This window comes from Camelina sativa, chromosome 5 (assembly GCF_000633955.1).
Source record: "Camelina sativa cultivar DH55 chromosome 5, Cs, whole genome shotgun sequence".
Lineage (NCBI taxonomy): Eukaryota > Viridiplantae > Streptophyta > Magnoliopsida > Brassicales > Brassicaceae > Camelina > Camelina sativa.
In genome coordinates, this window is record NC_025689.1 from 31,162,282 (window position 1) to 31,173,789 (window position 11,508).

Genomic DNA, 11,508 nt, shown 5'->3' on the forward strand with positions numbered 1-11,508 from the left:
GAAGCCAAAACCTAATCTTCTTATTAATCACAAAGCAAAAGAGTTTAAGTAAACACACTATAAAGACAGAACTAAAGTAAAGCTATGGATTTGTCTTCCAAAACAAAACAACAACTTAAAACCTCTCTTCCCATCGTCGCCGGAGAAATGGGTGTTTGTTACAAAGAGTGTTTGAAAAACCACGCGGCTAACCTCGGCGGCCATGCTCTCGACGGTTGCGGCGAGTTTATGCCGAGTCCCACCGCTACTTCCACCGATCCTTCTTCTCTCCGTTGCGCCGCTTGTGGCTGCCACCGTAACTTCCACCGCCGTGACCCTTCCGATAATCTCAACTTCCTCATCCCGCCGCCGATTTCCTCTCCCTCCGGCACTGAATCGCCGCCGTCTCGTCACGTTTCTTCACCCGTTCCTTGCTCTTACTACACCTCAGCTCCTCCTCACCACGTGCTTCTCTCTCTCAGCTCCGGCTTCCCTGGACCGTCAGATCAAGATCCAACGGTGGGTAGGTCAGACAACAGCTCAAGAGGAGCAATGAGGAAACGGACGAGGACCAAGTTCACACCTGAGCAGAAGATCAAGATGAGAGCGTTCGCTGAGAAAGCAGGTTGGAAGATCAACGGCTGTGATGAAAAGTCGGTGAGAGAGTTCTGTAACGAAGTTGGGATCGAGAGAGGAGTTCTTAAAGTGTGGATGCATAACAACAAGTACTCACTTCTCAACGGCAAGAACAGAGAGATCGAACATGGTCTGTGTCTGAACACGACTCACAGCTGTAACAATGATGGTGATGGGTCTTCGTCTTCTTGAAAGAAAGATTCAAGATTTGGGTTAAAACCGTATTAGGATACTTTAATTTGGGATAATATGAGCATTAACCGGTTTAAAATCTCATTATAGTGTTTTTTCTCTAACATGTTATTCGATCTTGATATATATATTTATGAAGTTTGATCTTTTCTGTTTTCACTTTGACAGAGATGTGTGTTCAGAGATCATGATGGTTATGATAATAAATGAATTTTAATCGGAGGGTAACTTAAAAAAATCCAATTCGATCGATTGATAGATTTCTAATTATAGTAAGTGCATAATCCCTAATTGTGATTGCGGAAATCAAAAGATTCGTTTGTTTGTTTACATTGCTATATTATTCAATGTTATCTTCTGTATTATTGGAAATATAATCACCTGAAGTTTAGAGAAAAGGTAAGTAAAAAGTTTGCTTAATGAAGATACGACGACGTGGTTTACTCAAAGAATTGCAACAAACTATGGCGTGGCGGAATATAATTAGGTCATCTGGGCGGCACATTTTTGTTAGTATATTATATACTATATGATATGATATGATTTAAAGTTATTAAAATGCGGGCTTATCTCTTTCCATTTAGGGATAAGCTTTGGCAACAGCAACCTTGCTTATTTATCCAAATTAAGAATAATACAGACGTTACGATTATTAAAAATATCTACTCTGGTTTTGGGTTGGCTCTTCCCACACCACTAATATCTATGATTCTTCATTTTAATCATCCTCATGTATTAACGAATCACAGCGAAATGCTTTATCTCGTATAAAGCTCAATGCTGGAGACAAAAATATTTCACCATGTAAGGTACGAAGTAATGAAGACCAGACCCGAACAAAAGACAAGCCGGTACGATCCGTGCCAGAAAGACCAATGTGTATATGGCAAAAGCTTTGTAGATGACTGACTTACATGTTTTACTGATCATTTTATGGCTATACAATACATTTGTAACTTGTTTGATATAACAAACGTATTTTTGTGGATAGCATAATTTACATAAAAATATCGGTAATTAAGTGCATATATGGCAGGATGTTTGAAATTTTTGTATGTTACTAAATTACAAATTAAGATTCCTTTAGATGTTTATTGGTACGATGAATGAATGTAGAGGGACAGTCGATATCATTAAGGAAGGTTCACACATTTTATATGCTTCTATGGAGCAGTGGAGGGTAAGTCGATATCAATCAAGAGATAGTTTCAAACCTTATTTAGAATGATACTAAATTGGATCTCCGACAAACATTAATATGCTTCAAAGTTCAAACTGTATAGATTAGCTCAAAGTTAAGTTCAAATATCACAGTGATGGTTACATATATATATATATATATATATATATATTAGCTGTGAAATTGTTGGGTGAATTTTTCTTTTTTGTTTATGTATCGTGAAAGAAAAATAAATTGTATAAATTCATCGTTCTATCAATTTTAAAGCCCAAAAGTTCATAACTTCCTTGTCAACATTTTTTGTTTTTTTTTATAAAAAGTTTTAAACTATTATGCATGGAGAGGAAAAACCTAAAGTTTAATCTCTGGTTCTTTTTCTCTACATTTTTGAATCGTTATATCAATTTCGAAATTCGTTATATTTTTAAAAATTTAGGGTTATACCAAGCTGTTAACAATGGAATTAAAAAACGTTTTAGAATCCTAAATAATCTAAACCCCTAAATTATTTTGTTGAGATGATATTTTCAAATCATGTTTCTATCATAAGGTTTTTGACTTTTTTCTGTTGGAATTGCAAAGAGGAAATAATTATATTTCAAAAGTCCATTATAGCTAAGCCCATTTGATATTCTTTTGTTTTTCGAGACCTAGACCCAATAACACACTAAAGGACATAGTAGTAATCTAACCAAGTATCAGGGATCCGTTTAATCTTTCACCACCCAAGTTTTAAAAACGTAAGCCGTTTAACTTTAAGCATACCAGAATCGAAGTGATTAAGTGAATAGATCAGAATCCAGTTCAGTGGGGATCTTGCATCCAGAATCGATATGCATAGAGTGACACTGTGACAGTGGGAGGGTTGAGCCGAGCCATAGTCGAAGCAGCTCAGGAAAACTCATCATGTTGTGAAAGGGCACTGATTTGTTGACCACCACATGGAAAATGGTTATCATCTATCTAGCTTTGTGTTTGTCTGATAAATGATTATCAAGACAAGTCTTCCTTGGGTTTTGGAGATGTATAAAGGTTCATGGTAGTAACCTAACCCCATCCATAAACCATAATTGATAATAATCTATCCCGAGTCTAATTAAATCTTAACACATAATTTTATAAACGGGGTGTTAAATGGATAATTTAACTCAATACATAAACACACAGACAAGTCAAATGATTAAATAAGTTGATTTATAGAATAGTGTTTAATAATTGTCTTCATCGATCGTCATCAACATCATTATCATTAAAAAGTGACGTTAAATAGTTTATTATTAAAAATTTTGTTTAATGAATAAATTACTGTCAAACAAACCTACATAATTTAATCCATTTTCTCTCAATTTAATGAAATACTCCCTCTGTATCAGAATACTTGATTTTTTAAAATTTTCACTAGGATTAAGAAAATAATTAATGTCATCCAAACAATACAAATGATTAATCCAAAACAATAAATGATGTATATAACCGTGTGTTTTTTTTTTATGCTTAGAACAAATGGATTGATTTAATAGTTTATTTATAGTAAAAGCAAAATCATTAAATAGTTAGTTGATTTTGAAAATAAGAATGCATTAAATACTCTAGAAAATCAAGTATTCTGATACAAGAAAAAATCCTAGAACATCAAGTATTTTGATACAGAGGGAGTATAACGTTAAGAGCAACAAACTTTACGTCCCTTACAATTTATGATACTAAACATCCACATTTGCTTATTTTTGTCCATTCTGTTTTTAATTTTTAATTAACAAAATCTCTACCACCATACATTAAAAGAGGATGGATACGTCAGCATCAGTGTCTGGTCACGATATATTGAAACACGTGTAGCCTTGCATCTCTATTGCACGTTGAAAATGAAACCAAAATGGTAATCAATTTGCTTTAACACCTACGAGAAAAGGACTAACAAACTATGCGAGTCGCATCGAAATTAAAATGGAGTTTTGAATTTCAACATAATATGAGCATCTGCCAAAATATACTACATTGTCAATCAACTTTTGGACCGTGACTTGCATCTTTGGACGGTCGAAGGCCAAACTCCCACGAGATTATCTTACACATATCTGAACCCATCAATACACGTACAAGTGTCCACCATAAGCTACACACAATATAAAATTGCTGATATTTTTCGTTGGTCGCCCATAGGCATGTATAATCCGGGCTAGGTCGTGATCCGATCTTACCTTCACTCGATCAAAATATCTAATAAATTTCATATTCAACTGTATATATTAACTTATGTTATTATGTGATTTTTTGACTTATTCACGCAAACGTACAATATACAATTTTAGAAAATAAAATTGGGTAAAAAAATTGTTTAAATAAAAAAATATCTAAAATTTTAAGCTTAAAAGATGGTTTTAATTAAAGGAAATCCACAATTATATAAAAGGAGTTGGATTAAAAAGATGGTTTTAAATTTTAATTAAAGTAAACCTCACATTATGACTCTTAAAAGATGATATTTTCTTTTCTGAACAAAAAAACAAAATAGATGATTTTTTTTTACCTTTAATTAAATGAAACAGTTGAAACTCCAAGATAAAAAGGGCAAGTGAACCAATGAATGTTTGAAGCAAAGTGACAAATGGACAAGAACCCGAGAAGCAATGTAATAAGTTTGACTCTTTGAGTTCTCCCACGTTGAACATTGTCCGTTCTCCGAGACAAAGTTAAGCAAAAATCTGAGGAAAGAATACTATTATTCGAATAATTTTAATTCAAATCCTAATGCATCATAGTATGTTACAAAAAAAAAAAAACTTTATTCTCTCTTCTCCCTTTCGGACATCTTAAGCACAAATACAAATTCTCGTTTAAAAAATCAATAAAAAAAAAGAAGAAAAACATTTCTATCAAAATTTTCGATTTTTTTTTAAAAATCAAAATTTTCGAAATTTAATGAGAAAGCAAAACATTACCTTAGGTGAGAGATATTATTACTACATAAAATGTGTAATAGTGAGATATTTTCCCATCCACAAATCTCGCACCTGATTCCATAAAATTGATCTCCTTCTTTCAACGCACATCTCTCTAGTGTCTCCTCCTCCACTTTCTATGTCCGTATACGTCGTCTCTCTAATAGTTGAAAGATCTCTTAGACGAAAATTTTGGAATTTTCTTGGGAGGAAAAAGTCATTAAAACACTAATCATGTGTAACCCTTGAAGACGTTTTTGCGTTTACTTTAAACCACACAAACGCGTTGAAATGGGTATTGTTACGACGAAGACTTATACTACTACTTCTACTAACTTCGATTTCTCCAATAAAGGTTTTGGTGTTGGTTTAAAACAGTTTTTGTACGGAAACAGTTTCGTAGTTCTCGATGCTTTCTGGGGTTCTCTCTCTAAGACCATCTCCACTGGTAATTACTCTTGTGTTTCTCTTGCAAATTGGGCCCCAAAATATGAATTTAAAAACTATATTTCGGTCCATTTAGTTGAGTATCGGTTCTTTGGGAAGTCTTTGGAGTAATCCATAAGAAACGATACATGGCATAATAAGATTGGATGATACATAAATATAAAAGATAATTTTTTTTTTATTTCCCCATTTTCTTCTTCTTTTGTTTCCCGACAATCTCTCTCTCTTCTCTGTCGAGACAAACGGCGATTCAAAGGCGATTACTATGGAAACCAAATAATCAATCGATTCACCTTAAGCCTTCAGATTTTTCCAGCTAAATCTGGAGGATTTTTGGTTGAGGAAGGCGATGGACACTCGATTCGGCTTAAACCGGAAGATTTGACGCTTCAGTGACGATAACCTCCCACTGCGACAACGACGGCGGCTTAGTCTTCTGATGGTCTTAAGTAGACGGCGAGATCCACTGGGAGACGAATCGAACAGAGAAGGTTTGTCTTCTCATCCCTTACTTATTGCATGTTGTTAATGTTAGGGTTTAGGATTAATTTCGATTTGATTGTGAGAGTGGTTAATGTTTGATGTTCAATTGGTTTTGATTTTTGTTTGGAGGGTTGACTGGTTCCGGCTAACTCTTAGATAGATTCTCTTGGCTAATCTTGGTATTGTAGATCTTAAGTTGAGAATCTTTGATATGTTCTTGCTGATTTAGTTGTTGTGATGTTTTGTTGTTCATCAGAGTTAACTCGTAAGACCTCTTTTGGTGGAGAAGAAGTAGAGAACGAGACCAAAGCTGTCGCATCAGAGTCTTCTTGTTTGAAAAGGAATCGTCTCTTCATCTTTTAGCTTCCTCGAAGTTATGTTTGGTAAGTAACGAGTTTGGTGACCAATTTTAGGTTTTAACAAGAAGAGCTAACAATCAGTATACGTGCAAAGGTCTTGTTTGGTTCTTCCAATTCTGTTCCCTTGTCTTTTTTTTTTTCTTTCTGATATGAAATCCATTTTTTTTGCAGGATCATTTGTGGAGACAGGTTGTGAGTCTTCCTCCTTGTCCACTTCAAATTCTCCCCATCCATAAGTTTTGAGCCTAATTCAGTCCTGTTAAAGTTTATTCTTCGTTAAACTGACTAATATCTTCTTCTTCTTCTTTTTTTAATGGATTTTGTTGTTGCTTCTCCCTTCTCTAAATGATTCAGTCTTACACAACGATGGTCCAATCCTATTCTGTAGATTTGATTGGGGTTTGCTTCTGGAGTCCAGAGAGACGACGACAATATTGGGTGAGATACGTTTCTCCACCTTTTTAATTCTCTTTAAAACTCTCTTGTTATGTTTGGTAAGTAACGAGTTTGGTCTAAATTTAGGTTTTAGGTATTGATTCAGCCTTGATAATTTAACTGTATGGTTTTAATCTAATTCTGTATATCTGCAGATCAGAGAGATGGATTGAAGAACGAAGTAGAAGACTCAAGTCTGCTTTAGGTAAGTTAATTCTGTTTTTCTCTCTTTCTTCTTTTCACTTGGATTTTCAGATTTACTAACTAATACTAACCAGCATACATTACACACACATGGACGATAATTTGAACTCTCTCTCTATCCGCGACTCTTCAGCTCTTCACTCACTGTTTGGTCTTTTAAATTCTTGACTATAATTCATATTTTTTTGTCATGTTTTGTGCGAGGTGGAGTGCACATGGGGTTTGGTGGTGAAGAGTGGTCTTCATCAAATTGACAATGGGAGTCCATTCTCTTACTTGAGAAGGTATGCTCATAACCCGTATCTTGTTTTTTATTTTTTTGTGATATCATTTTAGATTTTTCCATCGATTTTGTGTGTTTTTTAATCAAAAGAAAGTGATATTTGATTTGAATATCAGAAGGAAAAAGATTTATTTAAATTAGTCTAGTGGTTTATTCCCCCAAAATGATTGAAATTGAAATTAGTCTTGACTTTAAACCCAACTTTTGGAATACTTTTGAAGCCAAAGATTTTCTGAAAAAGCAAAACAAGTGTCTATTCAAAGAGATATACTGAAAAGTATATCTCCTTTGTGCTAAACACTCTTTACCTTTAAACAAACCTTGACCTCAATATAAACCTTCTATGTTAAACACTAACCTACACCATTACGCTTTTCTCTACAACACAATCAATGGATTCTACAAACCCTTTTGGTTTTCAACCTTATAATTTCATGAATCTTTTGAATTCTCAAAAAAACTCAAACGTTTCTAATAATTCTGCACAAACCTCTCAGCCTGTCCAATTTAGCTCTCCATTCTCTTCTCAGCCTATCCAATTTAGCGATCCATTCTCTTCTCAGCCTATTCAATTTAGCTCTCCATTCTCTTCTCAACCTATTAATCTAAGCACTCAATCAGAATCTGAAGACTGTATTGAAGTTACGGTGGACGACAATGAAGAAGATGGAGGCAGAGGAAGTAGGAAGAGGTGGACTGCATATGAGGATATCAACCTCATAAGCGCCTGGTTAAACACAAGCAAGGATCCAGTTGTAAGTAATGAGCAGCGGTTAGATAGCTTCTGGGTGAGAGTCGCTGCCTACTACAAAGCGAATGGTGGAGGGACCGGTTCAAACGGTCGAGGGGCTAGTCAATGCAAGGCAAGGTGGAACAAGATAAACCATCAAGTTAACAAGTTTGTTGGATGTTACACACAAGCCAGTAATAGAAAGAAGAGTGGAGAATCAGAAGATGATGTGATCAAAGTGGCGCATGAGATTTACATGAACGACATCAAAAAGCCATTTATTCTAGAGCATTGCTGGAGGGAACTGAAGCATGATCAGAAATGGATCATGGAGGAATGCAGTTCCAAGAGGACAAAGCTACAATCAGACGGAACATACTCTTCGAGTCCAGCCAATGATGGAGCTGAGATGAGGCCTCCGGGGGTTAAAGCTGCAAAGAAAAAAGGGAAAAAACCTGCCTCAGTGAGTATTGATGTTGAAGATGGTTCGGTGGGAAAGTTAGATCGTATAATAGCAATGAAGGATCAAGAACAAGCAGCTAAGGAGAGACACGCCAAGATGAGATTGCTAGACAGTCTGATTAACAAGGGTGAACTAACACCCGCTGAAGTTATACTTAGGGACAAACTGCTTGATCAAATGTTGACAAACATCTAGGTTAAATTCTCTTCACTTGTCTTGTTTTAACTCTTTTGTGTTTAATTATTGATGATGTGTTGTGTTTTAACTCTTGTTCTTGATCCTTGTTGTGTGATATATGCTTTGTTGTGTTTTAACTCTTTTGTGTTTAATTATTGATGCTGTGAAGTGATATTTAACTCCTTTGTGTTTAACTGTTGTTGTCTTTTGTTCCAGGTTTTTGCGGAGACATGAAGATACTTCGATGTCACGTGAAGGGAATCCTGTGAATGTTGCTTGTCTGTTGTTGTCTTTTTAGTAGTAGAATCCCGTGAATGTTGCTTCTCTTTCGGATATGTGTTGTGGTGTTTAGTACACCTTTTGTAAGGTTTGTAAGACTTTTAAACCCGTGAATGGGTGTTGATTTGGTCGAATGCTTGTATCTCAACCCGTGAATGGGTTTTGTTTTTATTTGGTTTTGTGTCTAACTCTAAGTCTATATATTGAAAATAACTTCTACTTCATTGTTCTCAATTGTCCAATTGTTTCTTCTTTCGTTCTCTTCTCTTCATTGCTTCTTCTTTAATATTCAAAAGCAAAAAAAAACAGCACCAAAACACTACCGATTCCAAAACCAAAACAAAAACAAATTTACTTCTACCCTTACTTCAAATACAATTTCATTACTTTATAAACCAAACTTCCCACAAGACACACAACCATCTCAAAGTGTCAACAATGTCTAATTGGAGTTCTGATCAAGAAGTTGATGAAATGGTAGAGGAAGAGGTTGATAGTATAGTGGAGGAGATTCAATACCACTACACTCACCCGGAAGTACCAGCAGCTCCAATATTCCATAGAGTGCACATCAATAGAGACCGCAAAGAAGGCCACAGCCAGTTGTGGAATGATTATTTTAGTGAGAATCCGACATACACCCACGCTATGTTCCGTCGTCGCTTTAGAATGAACAAACCATTGTTCATTCATATTGTTAATACTATTGAGAATGGAGTCCCATACTTTAGACAAAGACCAGATGCTACTGGAAGGCTTGGTCTTTCTGCACTTCAGAAATGCACGGCAGCTATTCGTATGATGGCATACGGATATTCGGCAGATGCGTTGGATGAATATTTACGACTGGCTGAAACAACCGCCCACCAATGCCTTGAAAAATTTGTAGATGGAGTTATAAATCTTTTTGGAGACGAGTATCTCAGACGACCGACAGCGGAAGATCTCCAACGATTACTGCATATTGGAGAACACCGCGGTTTCCCCGGAATGGTAGGGAGCATAGATTGTATGCATTGGGAGTGGAAGAATTGTCCAACTGCATGGAAAGGACAATATTCACGTGGGTCTGGAAAACCGACAATCGTACTAGAAGCTGTGGCATCTCAAGATTTATGGATTTGGCACGCATTTTTCGGACCACCAGGTACGTTAAATGATATCAATGTTTTGGACCGCTCACCGGTGTTTGATGATATCCTAGAGGGCCGAGCTCCGAGAGTTACATACATTGTCAATGGACGACAATACAAAATGGCTTACTACCTCACTGACGGTATCTATCCCAAATGGGCAACTTTCATCCAATCCATTACACTTCCACGTGGCCGAAAAGCAAAACTTTTTGCTCAATATCAAGAAGCATGCCGGAAAGATGTAGAGCGTGCATTTGGAGTCTTGCAAGCTCGATTTGCAATCGTGAAGAATCCCGCACTTTTTTGGGATAAAAGAAAAATAGGGAAAATAATGAGAGCATGTATCATATTGCATAACATGATAGTCGAAGACGAACGACATGACTACAATTTCTACGAACCATCAGAGTTCTATCACGGAGAAGGAAGCGAAACTTCTCATGTCGATTTAGCGTATTCTACAGATATGGCAACAAATCTAAATAACATGATGGGCAATCGAAATGACGTTCAAGATACAGAAATGCATGATCGTTTGAAAAAAGACTTAATTGAGCATATCTGGCAAAAATTTGGTACAACCCAACAATAAATCTTATTCTAAACTTTGTAAAATATGTTTAATATTTTTAATTTTGTATCTTATGTTTAATATTCCAAATTTTGTAAAATACGTTCAATATTCTGAATTATGTAAAATTTTATTGTTTTCTGTTTAATATAATATAAATAATATAAATAGTTTTTATACATGATAGATTAGTAAACTTTGATAATTAATTAACAAAAATTTTAAAAAATATATTATTTAAATAAAGAGTAATCTTCATTGGGTTACTCTAGTGGAGGAATGATTTTGGTTAAATTCTAAGTAGGTTACTTTACTTATTTTACTATTAATTATATAATTAATTAACCAAAGAGTAACCCTCTCAAGTTACTCTCAAGTTACTGGAGTAATGATGCTCTAATCTCTTCAGGTAACGTTAAAGTTCTTCTTCTTCTTCTTTGTTCTCTGTTTTTGTGAGTTCTTCTTATTGGTTAATGGGTTTGTTTTATTTAGTGATAATTCAGACAAAGAGACAAGCTTGGTCGTGTTCAAGAAACAGAACACAAGCGATTCCTCTGTTTACGGAGATCATCAAGATCAAAACCAAATTGGTGGAACACAAGAAGACGATGATGAGATGGAAACCTCTCTGGTTTCGATTAGCAAGAGATGCGAGTTTTATTCCGACAAGAAAAGCATCGTTGGCTTTGTAGAAGAACCTAAAGCGTTTAGCTTTAAGTTTCGTGATTACTCTGCTACTGTTCATGAAGAGGAGGAGAAGAAGAAGAAGAAGATGGTGAGATTCTCGGATATTGAGGAACCGGACACGAGGTCCATGGTTTTGGAGAAATCAGAATCAGAAGGTTTTGTAAAGGAACACGTGAAAGAAGAGATGTTGGTTTATGAGTTCATGAGTTGTGGTGTCTTAAAGGAACTTTTAGATCACGAAGAACACTTGTTCGATGATGATGATGTTGACGGGTTTATAGAACTCAACCCAAGTTCACAGATTTCTAACTTTGCTTATGGAGAA

General features: G+C 35.5%; 4 protein-coding genes and 1 long non-coding RNA gene across 6 annotated transcripts in view; all 5 read left to right on the forward strand.

The window, feature by feature from the left end:
- The window catches only part of LOC104788025 (zinc-finger homeodomain protein 11-like), a 7,647-nt gene extending 6,681 nt beyond the window's left edge, over window positions 1–966 (forward strand). The window contains exon 2 of one of the 2 annotated variants that reach the window (XM_019246097.1): window positions 543–966. In XM_019246097.1, the coding sequence (XP_019101642.1) occupies window positions 543–807 (265 nt within the window). In that variant the 3' untranslated portion in view covers window positions 808–966. Of the gene's footprint in view, window positions 1–9 lie in introns of those variants that run through there. The other variant, XM_010513704.1, reaches the window with a different exon arrangement.
- LOC104788027 lies at window positions 5,593–6,407 on the forward strand. Its single transcript, XR_768085.2, has 3 exons — window positions 5,593–5,867; window positions 6,116–6,242; window positions 6,390–6,407. It is a non-coding gene; the product is annotated as an uncharacterized LOC104788027 (long non-coding RNA).
- LOC109132945 (glutathione S-transferase T3-like) lies at window positions 7,533–8,528 on the forward strand. The gene has a single exon (XM_019245421.1). It carries the CDS (start codon window positions 7,533–7,535, stop codon window positions 8,526–8,528), a length of 996 nt encoding a protein of 331 aa, XP_019100966.1.
- LOC109132946 lies at window positions 9,228–10,377 on the forward strand. Its single transcript, XM_019245422.1, has 3 exons — window positions 9,228–9,936; window positions 9,994–10,166; window positions 10,291–10,377. The coding sequence occupies exons 1-3, from the start codon at window positions 9,228–9,230 to the stop codon at window positions 10,375–10,377; spliced, it is 969 nt and encodes a 322-aa protein (XP_019100967.1).
- The window catches only part of LOC104788028, a 3,234-nt gene continuing 2,596 nt past the window's right edge, over window positions 10,871–11,508 (forward strand). Inside the window, exons 1-2 of the mRNA XM_019246098.1 lie at window positions 10,871–10,905; window positions 10,989–11,338. Coding sequence (XP_019101643.1) covers window positions 11,113–11,338 — 226 coding nt within the window. The 5' untranslated portion in view covers window positions 10,871–10,905; window positions 10,989–11,112. The remainder of the gene's footprint in view (window positions 10,906–10,988; window positions 11,339–11,508) is intronic.